The sequence below is a fragment of the Lissotriton helveticus genome, chromosome 1_1 (genome assembly GCF_964261635.1).
Source record: "Lissotriton helveticus chromosome 1_1, aLisHel1.1, whole genome shotgun sequence".
Lineage (NCBI taxonomy): Eukaryota > Metazoa > Chordata > Amphibia > Caudata > Salamandridae > Lissotriton > Lissotriton helveticus.
In genome coordinates, this window is record NC_136057.1 from 1,828,735,256 (window position 1) to 1,828,754,666 (window position 19,411).

Below are 19,411 nucleotides of genomic sequence, written 5' to 3' on the forward strand. Positions count from 1 at the left end.
AAAAAATATACAGGGCTAAAATGCAGCGCTTACAGTCTCCATGGCTTCCAAACTACCGTCATAGACTGTTGGGGCACAAGAATAGGACATAGATTGATGGGTGCTAGGAATTACATGATAAAAGGAAGTACCATGTGCCACTTCATTCTTAATTTTACTTTGCCTTTCTCACTCTTTCAGGCGAGGACCTTCTGGCCCAAAATTCGGACCTAATAATGACCGGATCAGACAGTAAGTTCTCTGTGGTCAATGCACTGAAGCCAGAAGGATTTACTATTAATTGCGTTCCTCTACTCCTCCAATCCTATGATTTTTATAATTGATTCTATTATTTCCTTAAACAATGGCTTCTGTCCAAGTTTATCGAAGCACACATGAGCGTTACCTTAGCCAAAATAGAATCCGAATTGCACTTAATCTTTTGATCGATTTCGTAACTGGTTTGGTGTATCACAGTAACAGTAGCCTGGAAGGGGGGGATGGGAGAAGCGAGTAAGTTGTCTCTGTAGTTTCTTCCAATAGTCTCGTAATGTCTAACCAAAAAGCTTTAATGCAGTTGATAGAATGTTGCGGGTGCCATATCTCGTCTAGTACATTTCAGTTCTCTAATAGGATCCATTTTGTACAATGATAATGGGTGTAGGAAAGTGGAGTATTATGTGGTGTGGGGGTTAGTCCTCACCATGTAATACACTCACATACCCCAAAGATGGTCATTGGATTTACAATAATAAATCCTTAGCTCCGTCCTGATAGTGGCAAAGAGCAGTCAGGCTTTACTAGAGGAACTGTGTTAAACATTTCAGAGTACCAGCATGGACGGTAAGTAATTTGACACGACTCGAGAAATTAAAAAAAGTATAAAAATAGTGTATTTTTAACTTAATTTAGCCACCAAAATGAACGGAATAGCATACATCTAACCAGGCTTATAGATTTTAGAAGTAATAGAAAATCAATGCAAAATAAAACATTGAAAATGTAACATTGCGGTCCATGAGGAAAAACTACTTCTGACAATCGGTCACTTGCAAGTCTATTTGCATTGTACCCTTGCTGGAATAGGCCATGACAGTCAATTTTCCCTGCCCCATGGAGCCTGGGTGCAGCGTTGTCCTCGCTGTCCGTGGAGCTGAAATGGAGCTGTGGGAGTCCTGCTTTTACTACTGAAACAATGCTGCGAGGGGAAAAAATGCTAAAGGACAACTGAGTGGTTGTACATGTCTGGAACGGTCGGATAGAGTTCTTTCTTGATGCAGTGTTGAATAAAGGGGTCGGTTGCCGACCCTCAGACTCCCCTGGACTAGGGGAACTAGTGTTCTGCAAACTGCAGGTAAAACAACATTCCAGAGCCAAAGATTCTCTATACCACTCCAGTCTATGCCTCTGTGCCTCTACCCTGCATCACTCTACCCTGCACCACTGTACGCTACTTCACTCTGAAACAAGCCACTCTATGCTGTGCCACTCTGTTCCTTTCTACTGTAAGCCACTGAACTTTACGCCAGTGCAGGCAAAACCACTTTACTCAAACAAATGCATTTTGCGCCACTGCACTCTACACCAACTACTCTGCACACTATGCTACTCTGCACGCTACAACACTGGACTCTACTCCGCAAAAATGCACTCCCTGAACTCAACACCACCCTACTCTGCACGTTCTGCCACTCTACACCATTGCGCTCTATTACTCCACTCTACAACACTTTATTTTACAATACTGCACTCTACAACACTTTATTTTACATCACTGCACTCAACACCACTCTAGCTGCAGACTGCACTATCCGCTACTGCACACTACTCCGGTCTATGCCACTTTGCATCATTGTACTCTACATCATGCCACTCTACTCTGTGCCGCTCTACTCTCAGACAGCACTCTCCGCCACTCCATGTTATGCCACGCTACACCATTGTGCTCTACGTCATCGCACTCTACGCCACCCTATTCTGCACCACCCTATCCCCCTGCAAACTGTGCCCTTGCATTCTGCTCTGCAACACCCAACTCTATGCCACTGTACTGCACTCTCAGCCTGAGCCACTTCACTCTACTCCGTAGCACTGCACTATGCACCACTGTACTTCACTCGAGCCCTCACCACTCTACGACACTGTACTTTACGTTACCCCAGTCTAACACTACTCCACTCTGGCACTCCACAACACCTCTTCACTCTACCTCGCTCTATGCAATTCCCTCTAGGCTGCTCCATGCCGCTTTACTCCACTCTCTTCTACAACACGTTACTCAACTACACTGTTACACTGTATAAATCAATCAGGGGAATTGTACACACGCTATTCACTCAAGGTGCTGGAGGTTGCGCAGGTGTTGGGTGATGTGTTTGTGTCGAGGGATACCAAGGAAGAGTCTGGCTGCGGCGTTCTGTATGGTCTGGAGTTTTTGGAGCAGAAACTTGTTGATCCCATAGTATAGGGCGTTTCCGTAGTCCAGTCTGCTGGTTATGAGTGCGTGGGTGAGGGTCTTCCTTGATTCAAGGGGGAGGTCCATTTGAAAGACCTTTCGGGGATGTGGAGGGTGTTGAAGCAGCTGGAGGTGTCGGTGTTGACCTGTCGGGTCATGGAGAGGGAGTAGTCTAGTACGATGCCTAGGTTTTGGGGTGGGCCCTGAGGGTGGGAGGGCTGTCAAGGGCGGTGGGCCACCAGGTGTTGTCCCACACGGAGGGTGAGGGTCCAAGGACTTCTGTCTTCTCTGAATTGAGCTTAAAGCAGCTGCTGCTCATCCAGGATGTGATGTCCTTCATTCCTTCCTGGTAGTTGAGTATGGTGGTGACTGGGTCCTTGGTGAGGGAGAGGATGAGCTGGGTGTCGTTGGCGTAGGATACTATACGGAGTCTGTGCTGTCAGACGATGCCGGCGACGGGGGGTTGGGCATGTAGATATTGAAGAGCGTGGGTCTGAGCGACGATCCTTGGGGAACTCGGCAGTTGATTTCTGTGGGTTCGGAGAGGAAGGGTGGCAGTCTGACTCTTTGGGTTCTGCCTGTGAGGAAGGAGCTAATCCATTTAGGGGTGGTACCCTGTATGCCGGTGTCCAGGAGTCTGGCGGTGAGTTTGCGGTGTTGAACGCTGCAGAGAGGTCGAGTAGGATCTGGACAGCGGTGTGTCCTTTGTCGCGGAGGGTGCGGATACAGTCTGTGGCGACGTGTAGAGTGGTCTCGGTGCTGTGATTGCTTCGTAATCTGGATTGGGAGGGGTCGAGGATGGACTTTTCTTCGATGAATATTTTCAGCTGGGCATTGACGATGTTCTCTGTGACTTTGGCCGTGAAGGGGAGGAAGGAGATGGGTCGGTAGTTCTTGAGGTCCGTGGAGTCTGCTGACAGCTTCTTAAGCAGGGGTCTGACTTCTGCTAGTTTCCAGTAGTTGGGAAAGGTGCCTTTCAGTGAAGCTGGTGTTAATGGTGCATCGTAGTTCGGGAGCAATGTCGGTGGCAACTCTGTGGTAGATGTGCGATGGGCAGGTGTTCCGAGGGGGCCCCTGAGTGGATGCCTTTCATGGTCGAAGTGGTGTCTTCGGTGGTGACTGGGGTCCAGGAGGAGACGGTAGGCCGGCTGTCATTGCTGGAGAAGGAGGTGGTTTCGGCGTCAGGTGTCTGGTTGTTGAAGTGGTCGTAGAGGCTCTTGATTTTCAGATAGAAGTAGGATCCGAGCTTGTCGCAGAGATCCTGCGAAGGGGTGATGTCTGTGGTTTCGCTGGGGGGCTTGGTGAATTCCTGGATGACGCTGAAGAGTTCCTTGGAGTTGGCGATGATCTTGTTTAGGATGAAGGTCCTTTTGGTGGATTTGATGCGTTGGTGGTATTCCATCATAGCGTTCTTGTAGGTGGTGCGATTTTCTGGTGTTTTGCTGTTTCTCCAGTTCTTCTCAAGACCTCTGCAGGTGTCTGGATTCTTGGAGGTCGGTGGTGAACCAGGTGGCCTTCCTGGGGTGCTGTCTGTTGGAGTTGCGTAGGGGTGCGAGTTCGTCTGCATAGTTGGAGAGCCATCTGTGGAGTTCTTTGGCAGCGAGGTTGGCGTCGGCCAAGGTGGTGGGGGCTTCGTGGTTGAGGGTGTAGTTGAGCTGCTCCTCAGTGATTTTGCTCCAGTTCCTTCGTGGAGGGCGCGTTGCCAGTTTGCGGGCAGTGGGTTTGTTGACGTTGAAGTGTACGCAGTGGTGGTCCGTCTAGTGGGATTGTGTGGTGTGGCTGAAGTGGATGTTGTTACCTCCAGCGAAGATAGGGTCCAGGGCGTGTCCTGCCTTGTGGGTGGGCATGGTGACGAGCTGTTTCATGCCGATGTTCGCGAGGTTGTCCAGGAGGGTGGTCGAGTTGGGGGTCGCTGGGTTTGTCGAGGTGGAAGTTCAGGTCTCCAATGAGTATGTAGTCCATGGAGGCGATGGTGTGGGGTGCGATGAGGTCGGCGATGGTCGAGGCGCGAGGTTGGGGTGGGGGGTGTATGTCTGTAAGCGAGGGTGCCGTGAAGATTGGTTCTAGGGCTGGTCTGTATCTGGAAGTGAAGGTGTTTGGTGGTGGAGAGGGAGTCATTCGTGGTGGAGGTGGAGAGTCAGAGGGAGCTTTTGTGTGCGATGGCGAGTTGTCCTCCTCGGCAGTTGGGGCGTCTTTTCTCTGGATCTTGTATCCGTCTGGGATGGCGGTGGCGATGTCGGGGGCGGAAGAAGCTTTGGTCCATGTTTCTATAAAGAAGGCTAAGTCTGGTGAGAGGGTGTCGAGGATGTTTCAGATCTCAACGGCGTGTCTGTGCAGGGAGCCTATGTTGAGGAGGATGCACCTCAGGGTTTTGGAGGTGTTGGCGTTCGGTGCGGGGGTGGTGGCGGTGAGGGTGCTGACGGTGTTGAAGGTCTGGCGGCAGGAGAACTGTCCGTGGGTGGTGCTTGGTGTGGACAGCTGGCACTTGTTCCTCCTGGGGTTGTGTGCGAGGAGGGTAGCTGCGTTGTAGCAGTGGATTATTGGAGATCCAGGGTTCCTGGTGCTGGTCGCGGTTGGGCGCAGACAGGCTTGCCTTTGGCGCGCAGCGGTGCGGCGGCCATTAAATGGGGGAGGGAAAGCGCAGCTGGGAGTCGGGAAGCGGCTGGAGGGGAGCGGCCGCGGGGGCAGCAGCGGTGGGAAAAGGGCGGCGGAGTGGGTATGGAGGAAAGGCAGCAGGCACACAGGGGCACAATACAGGGGCACAAGAAACCAGGCACAAGTAAAAAAATATGAGGCACAATACAGGGGCTGATAACCCAGGGCACAATACCTGAGAGGAGAGCAGTCTCAAACCCTGCTAGTCAGGGCAGCGTCACCGCAACAGAAGCTGCACACTAGCGGAGCTGCGGGAGTGAGAGCAGGTCTCTGACCAGGAGGACTCCATTCCTCTCTACTCTGTGTGATTCAAATCTCCTACATTACTCTGTGCGCTCCATTCTGACAAAAGTCTACTCTACAGAATTCTATACAACACCCTCTGCCACTTTACGACATTATGCCACTCAACTCTACGCCACCCAACTCTACGCCACCCAACTCTACGGTCTTGCACTCTACGACATTCTACTCCCTCTACAAATTCCACACTGCTCCATTACACTCCATGCTACTCAATTCTATGCAACTCACACCATAGCATTTTACTACACCTAACTTTATGCCATTCCCATATCCCACTAACTTTAAGCCAATCAGAACAGCAGCCACACTCGTTTACAACATGGCTCAAACATATTGGCAAAGCCAATAGCTCTTGCGTAGGTGCAGCATATTGACTTTGCCAATGCTTGTTTAAGTTATTTTCTTCGGGACCCATTGGCCCACATGATGACATGTTCACGCCCTCACATTCCTAATGATTGTTAAATTCCTGAAAACGTCTAAATGATATCAAATGATTGACGGTCAGGTGCCTTGATGGAAGCTCTTGGTTAGTGAAGTTTTTTTCAGTGACTATCATTTCCCTCTTCCTTTGATTCATGAGTCGACTGTTTTATGTATACATTCACATATTTTTACAAATCCGTCCCGTCCCCCCCCCCCCCCCCGGCTCAACGTGTGATCATTTATGAGCACTAAAAGTCTAGATTAACGTTTAGTTTTATGTGACTAAACAATCTGTAGTCTAATTTAATTGTGTGGCAGGTATGTATTCTGTCTGCTCTATCCTAAATTGACTGTGTAAGGTTTAAATACATGAGATGCTTGGTGATTCGAATATAAACATTTGCCCATAGTGAACCACTCGGTCTGCTTTGTAATAATCTTTTAGCTTACCCCTCATTCCAGCTCTATCAGTCTTGCACTAGGCAAGCATCTAATGGAATATGATCTGAGTTGGGAAGCACAATTCAAAGGCCCATTCTTTGCCACTGAATAACTGGCATCAACATGGTGCATAGACACTTTTGACAATTCTGCCAGGGAGGGGCTCTGTCTTACATATCAGTAGTTGCTCATTGTACATCCGAGACTCTTATTCTGGTACCCTCCTTTCTCCCAAAAAGCTGTTCTATTGCACTGTTTTGAAAGTTTTAAGTCAAAGTTCTTTAATTTCCTTGTTTCATGCGTCCTGGTATTTTATCCTGCTGTAAGGTTTCCGCTTTGCTGAATCCATGCATCTTTTCTTGGCTGTGGGGCTATAGCTTGTGTTCATGGACTTTTTTTTTTTTAACTTAATTTATCCGAGTAATCACAGATCCATGATACAAAAAAACCTGTAATAATTCAGGAGCAATAAATAGTAATATACAATAGTAGTTCATAAATAGATACATTAAAAAAGGTCTTGTCACCACAAAATACAGCTCTAGGGTAAAAAGTAAACAAAAAATCCAATTTTTCATATCTTAACTAATTCATTCTGATACTCCTAAAAGCTAAACTAACCTTTACAAGAAAGATATCTACAGCTGGTTCTTCATTATCACTGGTTAGCTTATATGTAGCTATTACTCCCCATCTTTGCCCCTATTCTTGCGCTATTTAATCTCTTCTCCCCCCCCCTTTAGATTTGTATAAATCGGTGGGTGGACCCTACTCTAAGGGAATAACTTTCTTCTTTTCTTTAGTTTGTCTCATTTTAACTACCCATTGTTGAAAATTCAAAGAATCTGGCAATCTCCATTTTAGTAAAATCAGAGTCTTTGCTACCAAGGAAGCAATGAAGCTTTTGTCAGACTGTGAGATTTAAATTGGGGGTCCCAAATAGAGTAATCAAAGGTTGGAGGACTAGATTTAGGATACATTTCCTGTTAATCCACTGAATAATCCTGGTCCAATAATCTGTCAAATTTGGACATGTAAAACAGATACGAGACCAGTCCCCTTTTGGATGGTTAGGAACTGTTTGTAAAGTTGTTGCAGTAATATGCAATACTAGTTCCCGATCCCCATCAGTTGAAAATTCTTCTGCTCTTTATTTATTTATTTATTTTAAAGGTTTTATTTAGTGCTGGCTAGACCCAGAACTATCCGAGCGCTTTACATGAGTATCAGACCATAATTGCAGGTTACGTTGTTACAAAGGTTACAGTTATTTAGTGACAAGTAAGGTCGAGACAAACAAAAAGGACATATACGTGAGGGTAAAAGCAGGCAAGGGGAGAGATTCAGGGGAGGAGGGGGTAAGAGCAGGGGAGGTAGACCGAGAATGGTGGAAGGAAGAGGAGGGGAGGGTGAGAGACACAGCATGGTAAGAGGAGGGAGGAGGGAGGGGTGACGGGGGACACAAACCGGTAGACGAGTCAGAGCTGCGTCCAAAGTCGAGTAAGCTTTGATCCCAGGGGAAGTGGTATCATTTCCCCATCTCTGTTGCGAGAGGCTCCCTATACGCAGTGGACTCTCTCAGAGGGGTCTCTGAAACTCCAAGGCCTACATACTGGATCCTTCCCCAAAAAGGGGAGAGGGAGTGCTTTGGCAAGGGGTGCCATACCATACCTCAACTGTGAGTGGCTCCCTAGACGCTGTGGACTCTCTCAGCGGGTTTGCTGAGACTCCAGAGTATACATATTGGATCTTTCCCCAACAAGGGGAGAAGGAGTGCTTAGTCAAAGTGCACAAAAGGACAGGGGGCTAGGCGGTGTAGTGGGCAAGGGGAAAGATTCAGGTGAGAGGGGATAGGAGTAAAGGAAGTAGGACAAAGAAAGAGTGCTAAATGGGAACAGATAGATAGATAGGAGACAAGGAAAAAAGCAGAGTTGCATAAATACGATGTGGGGGGAGGTGAGCGAGACAGGGAGATGGAGAGAAAAACTGTGCACAAAGTCTGGCTGTGTAGGTGACGGTCAGGGGATGAACCAAGGCCGATCTCCTCAATAGCGAACGGAGCAGCTCCACCGGGCGTCAGACATAGTGTTCGGTCTCCGCTGTCAGGATGGAGATCAGGAGTACTTAGAGATTGTCAGATTTGGGAGGGGGGGGAGAAACCATGTACCGAATGAATTCCAGATGCCATCTTGAGATCCGGCACAGTCCTGGTAGAATTATTAGGAAGATTTCAGCTGGGGGGGAAAAAAGTTAAAAATGGGGGCCACGTCGCTGTGGCGCCCACAGCGGCAGTTATCGCTCCTCTTCACCTCTGCCAGGCCAATAGGGACAGTTATGTTGCAGCAGGATAACTCTGTAGGTAGGGGTTTAACGATTTCCTTATGGCTTAGGGACAGTTATGTTGCAGCAGGATAACCCTCTAGGTAAGGGGTTAACGATTTCCTTATGGCTGCGGGCGGCTTCTCATCTTCAGATTACGATCAGCACTACACCAAAGTCATGAGGAAGCTCACTTGTCAGCACCAGATACTGAAGGCCCCTCCAACTTCAGCAGACCCAACAGGGACCTACATCATCCTTAAGCTGCTGAGTTCAAATCAGGCAATAATTAGATTGAAAGTCTCTCGCATCTGAAAAGCGCTTCAAATATAGTAATATTAGGGACACACACACTGTATGCATCCAGAGCACATGGTTGTGACCGCTTGTTGCTCCTTCCTAATTCTCCACAATTGCCATCCACGTTCCAATCATACATGGACACAAGCACTGCCCCCAAAATCTCGATCCAAACAGGTATAGCTCATCACAGTATCAAAGGGGGTCGGGATCGGAGCAAAAACCTTGCAGCAGGGTGTGACCTTCAATGCTCAATTAAAACTGCCAGTAATAAGGAGCACTGCAATCTTATAGACAATTATGAAGATCGTTGCGCACTCGCGATCCGCCATTTTAAGGTCAGGCTCTGTATAAAACGAAAAGCTCCGTAGACACAAAGGAGTCGAATTAGAAGCACAGCTACCTTGCCATAGGGTGAAATCAGGAACCTTTAAACACTGCAGGCGTTGGGATGGTTCTTAGTTAGGGTGCTGGCGTGTTCGAGAGTCAGATGCGGGAACGCTCTCGAGCCACCATTTTGTGAGAGCTCACTCCCTCCGAATCACTCCGCAACGGCATCGAAATGTTCCACACATTTTCTACATTTATTTTCCTCACCGGCTCTCCGTTTTCCCCGGGCTAGAAGTCGCGATGACAGCAGAAATTCAGACTCCGGAGCAGGAGCCGAGCAGGCTCACCTCTGCAACACCAAGATGTCACTCAATCACCCCGCAGCTGGTCCGTCGAGGTGCCGCCACACAGATGCCTCACCTCCGCCCACGATGTCAGACAATCTCTGCGATGAGGGGGCTGTGGAAGTGCCGATCGCAGCAGTCAGACGGCTCCAATGCGAAACACCAGATCACACACACCTCCGCAGCTCCAGGTCTCTGCCTCCTTAACTTGTTCCCAGGACTTCAGTTTCCCCTGACTCAAAAAATCTCTTATATGGTATATTCCTAGCCGTTCCCAATTGCTTAACGTCTGCCGATCCATCGATAACTCTAGAGCCCTACAGTCTTATCTTTATATTTGGATGGATTGATGTGATACTGAACTCGTTCTTTATTTGAGTACACCTGTCTAGGATTATGCGCGGAGTCTTGTATCTATTACGCTTTGCCAGTCTGGAGATCTTGATAAAGGGTTTTAGCTGGATATTGTTTTCTAACCGCATTTTCTGAAGATAAAAATTAAACCCAAAATCGTGCGGCAAAGCCATGCGCTCACACCAAGCCATTAAAACAGCTAGAAAATATTTTTTCATGTGCAGGAGCCCTAATCCACCCTCCAAACTCACCTGTAATGTTTTTAGATTGGTACTTGTTTTTTCCCTAACCAGATAAATATACGTAGCGTTTGCTCTATTTCCAAGAAATAGCTTTGAGGAACTTTGATGAAAACATTTTAAAAAAACAAAGATGAATATCTGGAGTATCATCATCTTTATCAAAGCGATTCTCCCGACTGTGGAAAGGGGTAGTGTTTGCTAATTAAGATTTTTTTAGCTTTGTTAAGGGTAGAAACATAATTAAGTGAAAAAAGTTGCAAAAAATCATGAGAAACCCAAATAACAAATTGGATTAGCCTTTGCAACCTGTATCCGGAGTTCCCTAGGTAAAACCTGGGCGGGGCAGTTGAATAGTAAAATCTGTCAAAGGTTTGTTTAATATTTACAGAATCTGCTTCCAGATAGAGAATTAAGTTGTCGGCAAATAACCTATGTTTAGGTGCCCCACTGCTGGTGGTATAATTGAGGGGTTGTGGCGTATCAGGGAAGCAGGTGGCTCAATGAATAGAGCAAAAAAGACAATGGACATCTGACATCCTTGTGAGTACATCTCTGGATCTTAACTGTCCCAGCAACATGCGCATTAATTATGATTTTTTACTCCGCTCTTTCATATATTTTCTGTAAAATATCAACAAAATCTGAAGGAAACTCAAATTTCATTAAAATGGCAAATAAAATACTCCAATTTACCTAGTCAAAGGCTTTTTCTTCGTCCATCATAATGATGGTGCTGCTGGACTTGTCCGCAGCATTCAATACTGTGTCACACCAGATCCTCATTGAAAGACTTGAACTCCTGGGAGTGTCGGGGACTACCTTGAGCTGGTTCCGCTCCTTCTTGGAGGGACGGTCCCAAAAAGTGTTCTTGCGACCACACGTGTCCTCTTCCAGACCCTTAGTATGTGGAGTCCCGCAGGGCTCAGCCTTAAGCCCCACACTTTTTAAGGTCTATTTGGCCCCTTTAGTTCCAATCATTGAACAATTAGGGGTGAAGGTCATCTCATTTGCTGATGACACTCCGCTTGTGTTCTCCTTTAGGGAACACTCCGAGGCTGCATTTATATACTTAAAGCGGTGTCTGCTGAAAGTGGTGACCTGGATGACAGATAGCTGCATGAAGTTAAATGCAGATAAAGCAGAGGTCCTTTTTTTTAATCGAGCTTCTCCTCCCAAGCTTGACCTTTGGTGGCCATCCGAGCTAAATCCTCCACCTTCTCCGGCTACACCGGCTAGGAACCTTGGGTTTAGGTTTGATTCCAATCTAACTGACAGATCTCAAATCTGCCAGGTCTCTTCCACATGTTTTTGGAAGTTGAAAGCCTTGAAGATTTTTACATCTTCTGCCAATGGATTGCAGAAAGTCAGTGATCCATGCATTAGTCATTTCACAGCTGGACTATGCAAATAGTCTGTACTTGGGTATGCCAGATTATCTAATCAGGAAACTGCAGACTATACAAAATGCGGCAGCAAGGCTAATTAGGAACGTGCCATTCCGCCATCATATATCACCACATCTCCAAAGCCTACATTGGCTGCCGGTCAAGAGACTAATTGAGTTTAAGACGTTGATTGTTGCTTACAGAGCAATCCGAGGCTCTGGTCCACAATACCTTAAGCAAAGACTTCGGAAATACCATCAAACAAGGGTCCTACGGTTAAACCACCAGGAGTTATTGGTGACTCCGCGCTTTAGGAAAGCTAGGACTGGTGGACGAGCTTTCTCTGTAAGAGCAGCCTTGCTATGGAATTCCATGCCAGAACACCTTCGGAAGGCCAAGTCAGAACGCTTGTTCAGGAAAGCACTGAAAACCTGGTTATTTGACCTGTCTTAAGGCCTCCTAGTCACCTGGTCATGACGCTGTTGCTGCTGTTAGCGCCGGGGCACCTCCTTCTGAGGTAGCCGAGCGCTCTATAAACTGCATTATTAATAATAATAATTGCTGCATTAATGTCCTTGTGGGAAGCAAAAAAAAACAATCGCCTGGACTAAAAAATGTGTATTGTTCATAAGGAGCCTCCTCAGCAAAAAGCTGCATTGGTCCTCATGCACCAACATTTGCGCTATTGGGGAAATTCTACTTGCCATTATTTTAGTAAAAAGTTTATAATCATTATTTAATAAGCTAATAGGGCGATATGATCCAGGATTATTAGGTGTCTTACCCTTTTTTTAAAACTAACCATGACTGCTTCAGAGAATGTTTTCGGTATCTGACAACCTTCCAAAATCGCATTAAATAGAGCTACTAATAAATTAATTATTTGTACCATTACATTTTTTTATAAATTTCGATAGGTAATCCATTGTTACCACAGGGTTTTCCGCCAGGTGTATTTTTAATGGCCTCCTGGACCTCAATTTTAGAAATTGTCTCCACAATCTGGGCTTTTTAAAATCCGGTTAGTGTGGGCAGCTCCATTGTGCTGAGGAATTTATTGACTCCTTAAGTCAATGTCAATACGGGGGCAGAGTACAGCTTATTATGATGTGATAGGAAGACTCTGTCAATTTATGCTATTTGATGCACATCTTGACATTTCTCCTCATCAAAAATAGATTTAATAACCGCATTAATGTTTTTTATTAATTTTTTTACAAACCACGCCAAGAATTTGCCTGTAGGTTTGCTCTCCTCATACCATTCTTGTAAACCTGTATTTTGGTTTACTATTGCCTGGTGTTCGTAGAAGTCTCTAATGTTCTGTCTGGCCTTTTTTATGGTAGATGCTGTTAATTCTGAATGTACCATGGAATGGAATTGGCATGCCTGGTCTAAATCTTGTTGTAATTGTGTAGCCCTTTAATTTCGCTCCTTGGTGATACTTGCCATACACAAAATCGCTTCCCCTCTGATGAAGGTCTTGCAGGAATCCCATACCGAAAAGGGTAGAGCTGTCTCCAAGTTTCTGTGGTCAAAATGCCGAAGTAATTCTTGCTTTTTTTTTTTTTTTATCCAGCCTTCATTGAACAATAAAGTTTAACCAACGTCCACCTCGGTCACTCCCCTAGGCTACCTTTTATTCTAATTTCTTTCACCGGGACCAAATGGTCCGAAAAGTGGTAAGGAATGAGCCAGGACTTGTCACATTGGTGCCAGATAAAAAAAAATCAATTCTAGACGCTCAGTTATGTCTTTATGAAAAACTAATGAACTTGCTTATATCGGAAGGCTGGATTCTCCAGGGATCAACTAATGCAAACTCTGATCATTTTCCTCCGATATATAGCTGTTAGTGGTTTATTTGTGACCTGTTTGTACGAGAGGAGCCTAATTCTAAATTCTGGATACAATTAAAATCTCCCCCTAGAATTATAAACCCATGTAATGGAGTTAGTAAATTTGCCAATGTTTCCAAAATTGATGTCTCATTTTCTATTGGGCCATAATAACTGACTACATAGAAAGCCTGTTTCCTGATCTTATGACTTGCCATCACCCATCTAACTAGTGGCTCACTCAGTCTGGAAAGCTACCCCCGAATAGTAACAGGTAAGTAGTATTACAACCCCCTTAACGACTGCATCAACTGAAGCTAGAAAAGCCTGCTTTATGAACATAGGCCAGTTAGGTATGGACTTCATTTTTTTTTAATGAGTCTCCTGTAGTAGAATCACTTGTGGCTGGCTTGTCATTAGCCACTGGAATGTTGCTCTCCGGTTAAAGTACTTGTTGAGCTGGTCCAATTGCTCGTTGGTTTTGCAATGTGCAGTTTCTTGAAAGTTTCATTTCACAAAGCTCGCATTGTATCTGATTTAATGTTGTCTCAATGGTGGTAGTTGGGGTGGTGTATACTAATGCTTCTACTTCTTCCTCTTCTACTTGCGATGGAACCTTATTGTGCAATGATACTCTTTCCATCGCAATTGCAGGGGCTACATCGCCATTAGATCTCAATTGAATGCTGGCTGGCTCTGATTGATGTTTTGCACCGCCCCCTCCAAGGAGAGGAGCAGATACACCGGTTACCCAGATTCCTGGAGAGTCTCTTCTAAACACGCTGCCACTAAATCTATAGGCGATTTAGTAGGATCAGCTTATCTTGGTTACGGGGAGGGGGGGCACCACCCTTGTCTACATTCTTTGTTGTTGGATCCATCCTGTCTTTTCTAGCCCATGTGAATTTATATCCCTCTCTTTCTGGAGATGGGGATGGAGTTGAATGATTGGAAGAGCGAGATTCGTTCTCTTCACTTGCTTTTTTTGGGTGGGGTTTCTTCCTTGTGACACTTTTTTTTTGCTGCTAATGTATCTCTAGATATGCGCTTCTTTGGGGGTTCATTTTGTAATTAGGCTATTATCTATGTTTTTAGCGGGGTGAAGCTGAAGTTATCGCAAGATGGTCACAAGTTGCATCTGCAGTAGGCAGACCGCTTCTGTAACCGACTTGCTTCTCCTCCTCACGAGAGGGAGCCTAAAGCTCTTCTCAAGCTGCTTCAAGCCCCTGTTTTCTACCCTTCTGACTGTTGTAGTTGTCTGGCCCAGCCGAAGTCCAGTGTGTATATCAATCTGTGCTTGGCTAGAGCTGTTCTTATACGCAGATACTTGGTCTTCGATCCTCCAAGACCCAGTCTTAATGGACTTGTGTATTGCCTGATTCGGAAAACCACCCACTGATTGGAAATGTCCTGAATAATTTATACATATTCAGATGTTTGTTTATGTTGGAATTGCTATCTTATGCTTTCTTGGCTCGATGGCATGAGACCAGATCTGCCGTATTACGTCCCTTCTGCCTTAATCTTTGAATGAGCCTAAAACCACTTGAGGATAGTGCTTTTTTCACATGAGAAAAATAACCTATTATGATTGCCCACATAGATCTCACTGGAGTATTAATTGATTCTGACCTTGAAATTAACATCCTGTTGCTCCGGCTTGTTACTTGCAACTCTTTGTACCCTGACAAAATGTTGTGTTCAAGAAATGATCTTTAACACACTCCACACTATTTCATCAAGTTTAGAACTGTATGTTGGTATTACTTGTATATTAAAAAGCACACTATCACTGTAGTAGCTTAATGCTCGAATGGAAAAAATAACATAAGCACTAAGCAGATGTTAAATCTAGTTTGAAGGGAACAACTGTTTGGTATCGCTTGTGTCCCAATTTAAGGAAGATTTAATAACCAAAGGTGGAAGAGATCCTGGCCTCAACTCACAGCGTTATATCAGTGGTGCCTTTGGGCTTCATTTCACTGCTCAGCCCAAACCTGAGCATCCAGTTCACGCAGTTTACCCATCAGGGTAGTGAAGTCTAGCAGTCCAAGGCTTACTCGAGGAGCTGATGTAAAAGTAGGAACAAGCCTAATACTAGTCACTGGTTTCAGATGAGGAATTACCCCATGTAATCGGGGTTTTTGATTCTCAAGGGAGCACAGGAGGGAGACCTTGTAGTCACACATTCGTCAAAGGTCCTGCCCTGCCGTGACATACTAGCTGCTCTTCTCCCCATACTTTTACACCGAGTGTTGCCCTATGCAAGTTGCGTATATGCGCTCACGTCTCTGGGCGAAGTAACCTTTTTACATCCCACCCATACGAAAGCCCTGGGCTAATTTAGGCCATTAAGGAGGGCTGAAACGTTGGTGCCTTTTCTAGAGTCATAGGACCATCACATCCTGATACCCAATTTTTAATCTTCCCTCCACTCCATCAATAAAGAATACTTTAGGAGTGGGTGAGGAATTTTATCATCAACGGTACACCCCCATACACCTCATCTTTAAGTGCTCCCTGGAAGATGGTTGAGCCCACACCGACCTTTCAGAGTTTGGGTGAGCCCAATGATGAAGCATGTCACTACTAGAGTGAGTGAAGGCTATATAAAGAAAAGGGTCTCTCTCCCTTCCCACCTGTAGCAACGGGTTGGTCACATATCAGACTCTCTCCACAATCCCCACTTGAGAGACTTACCATCATACACTCAGGAACCCACCCCCCCCTTCTTTTTCTATCCCAGGAGGAACGAGCAGCGTTTTTCCCAAGGGACACTTATTTGGTTATGAGTAATTGAATTGGGGAGGACGTGTCCCTTCTAAACCTCTTGGTTGAGGACCTCTCTACCCTTCTGGGACCTGTCTGGTCCCACGATCTCGTGTATAGAAAAATATACTGAATGAACGTGAAAGCTTGTTTCACAATTTCAGGACATTTCTTTTACAGTGGAGGTCTCATTTAGGACCACTGTTGCACTTGTATGTAGTCTGTTAAAACTTTAAAAGATAAATTCTGTTCACCAAAGTTATGCTGGATTAGTCTGAGAAGAAATCTGCAGTGGTGCCAGCCACTGAGTGAGCAGGAGTGTAGTTCCACACTAACCTGTGAAAGCCCAACATGTAAAATCTCATATGGGAGTAACTGGAATTTACTTGATTTGTTTTTCTTTTTTGCTGTGCTTCACTGGCATTTCTTTCCGATGCAAAATTGTATGTTTAGGTTGTGGTTAGCTGCTCTGCCAACCATGGGCTTTTGCCTAACTAGACTGGAGAATGTGTCCGGGCCTATTGCAAAGAACGTTACTTAAATTTGGCATATCTAATAGTTATAAGTGCCAAGAGCTCATTCCTCAGACCACCATCTAAACGGGATATTCAAACTCCGCAGTCTTCAGAGCCAGCCTACGACCTTAAGACGAAAATGCAAAACGTTCCCTGCTGTTGAACATTTCTAAAAGCTTACAGCCCTATTTATGTGGATGCATGTCCTATTCCTCCCCCATCCACAGCTTCCTCGTACATACAACTCTCCACATTTTCTTCCCGAATCATACTCTTTGACATACCGTGCTGTAAGCCAGTAAGACCTTTACATCACCACCATTGTGCCTCATACCTCACCTGTTTTCTTTTACAAAACTTCCATTCCAAATACCTCTCCTAAGTACCTAAGTGTTTTTTTTTTATTCTAAACGGATGGAATTCTTTTTTTGCCTCCACAGAATCCCTTTCGCATCCTCCAGATTGTCCTACCTCTGCACCCACACCTGGGACCTTGGCCATACCAGAGTTTTAGGGAGGTTCACTAAGTGCTACAAGTGCATGAAATCTGTTGAGAAACAGTCTGAGAAATACGAGAAGTGTGTGTGCCAGGAGTCCAGAAATGACAAAATTGACATTAGATTTAAACTTGGGGTTCGTTTTTACCATATGAACAGTACGTCACACTAGTCTGTAGGCCTCATGATGATAAAACTGCAATTTGGTGCACATATTGCCCACAATGTATAATACAGTACTAAAAAGTGTATGCACTTCAAATGTACCTACACTCTGCTATTAATTAGGCCTGTAGCTGTCCGCACCAATAACTAAAGTCTCTTCTGTGACATGCTACCTGTACGCAGATACCGGAGAGCTAGAAAGTAGTCTACATGCTCAGATTTAACATGCGTGTCCACTTGCAACCAGCTCACACCCTCTTAACCCTAGATGCACAGCAGTGAACCTCCTCTTAAAAGTTAAACACTGGCATTCAGCACTCCCAATTCATTATAGCCAGGCTTACAATGAGAGTGAGACTGACATTAAGACACACCCACAACAGAAGCTCAATAATATTGTTAGTCAAAATCACAAAAAATCCAAGGGATTCCATGGGTCAGAATGTTATTTGTATTAGTAAAGCTCACTGTCACCCACAAGGATATCCTGCTGCTTGGGTGCTGTTTTCATACCCCTGCCCATGGTACATTGGTATTGAAAAGCCATGTCTTCACCTTCTTGTGGAATTCAAGCGAAGGAGGAGAGACTGATGTAGGTGTAAGGCCTTTTCTTGCTTGAGAAGCCATGTAAAATCACTCCCATCCTCCTGATCTGGTTCTTTGTATGCATGGGATGTGTGCAAGTAGAAGTCCCGTGAAGCGCAGGTGCATCTTGGGCTGATGGAAGGATATGTGACTGTTCAGGTAGGTGGGGCTTAAAGTGTGTGATAGATAGATAGATACTCCAGCAGTGATTTCTGTGAACACTCACTGTATATCTTTTACTGATGGACCTCCTTTCACACTGTAAATAACAATTTTATGCTGTTTTTAGTTGTGGACTACAATCACTCAAGTGGAGCTTACTTGAAGGAATATGGGACTTTAAGTACTCAATATTAATGGCGAGTGGAAAACAATACATCCTTTGATATACCTAATGAGGTCCAGGGTGGAACGGAAACAATGGGATACATGACAAAAGGCAGCATGTGATTGGGGAGTGTTGCTGTGCTTGATGATAAATACATTGATAGACAAAAGAGGAGTGTTGGACCTGCGATAGGCAAGCCCAGCACAAAGGGGGGTAGCTTGGCTTGAGTGACAAGGCGGTAGAAGGCTGTTGTGTTAAGCCGGCTATGACCAAATAATAACTCCCTGCACACCACACAAAAAGAAGGACACCACACCACTGTTATAGAAAAATACGTTTCGTTTATGTAAAAGTTCTCTGGGTTTGAAGGAAGTTCACTTAGGTAATCACATTCACATTTCTTACATGGGTTTGATTAGCTGTGTACTGGTTTCTCAGGAATAAATAGTTGGACTCTAATAAATAAATATACTGGATAAATATTGGGATTCAATACATTAGAATAAATATCAGCAATGACTGGAATAAATATCAGCAATGACTGAAATAAATATCAGCAATGACTGGAATAAATATCAGCAATGACTGGAATAAATATCAGCAATGACTGAACAGTTTCCTAGCAGGTTAGATACTGATCGTTTCACATAAATATCACAGGGTCATTCTGGTATCGCTGCCACCAATTAATCACTTTCAGGGTAAACACATTACGTTTGTCATTCAATGCGGAATGCGTGCTCTTACAGTTTTTGAAGTGTTCACGGGTTCGGGCTCTCTGGCACAAGATACGCGTGATAATCCCTTAGTTGCACTCACAACTCATTGCGCGTATATCTGGAAGATAAAGGCATAAAATGACTACGGCAATTACACTCCGCGGCCAGCCGGTTCAATGCTACTGCTGCCGGAGGAGTCTGTGCGCTTCTGTCAGCGCAGGCGGGGTTTCCGAAGGCGGCTCCAGTTCACGAGTCTTGGGACCGTCGAACGGGCTGCCGGAGGGGCCAAGACACCTGCGCGCACAGTTTAAAATGAGACCGCATCACAGTTCCACAACAACGCGGCAACTTCAGGGGTAGAGACGGCCCACCTCACTTCGGCGGCGCCGGTAAGCGCTCCAGTCAGTATGGCACTTCTCCCAAGGGCGAAGGGTAGTTCCAGGGGCTCCGCGATCCTCC

The 19,411-nt window shown here is 45.4% G+C and overlaps 1 protein-coding gene across 3 annotated transcripts in view; it reads left to right on the forward strand.

Moving 5' to 3' along the window:
- The window catches only part of VAMP4 (vesicle associated membrane protein 4), a 210,968-nt gene that overhangs the window by 24,872 nt on the left and 166,685 nt on the right, over positions 1-19,411 (forward strand). For all 3 annotated transcript variants that reach the window (XM_078641103.1, XM_078641097.1, XM_078641101.1), the window contains exon 4: positions 181-231. In XM_078641103.1, the coding sequence (XP_078497229.1) occupies positions 181-231 (51 nt within the window). The remainder of the gene's footprint in view (positions 1-180; positions 232-19,411) is intronic.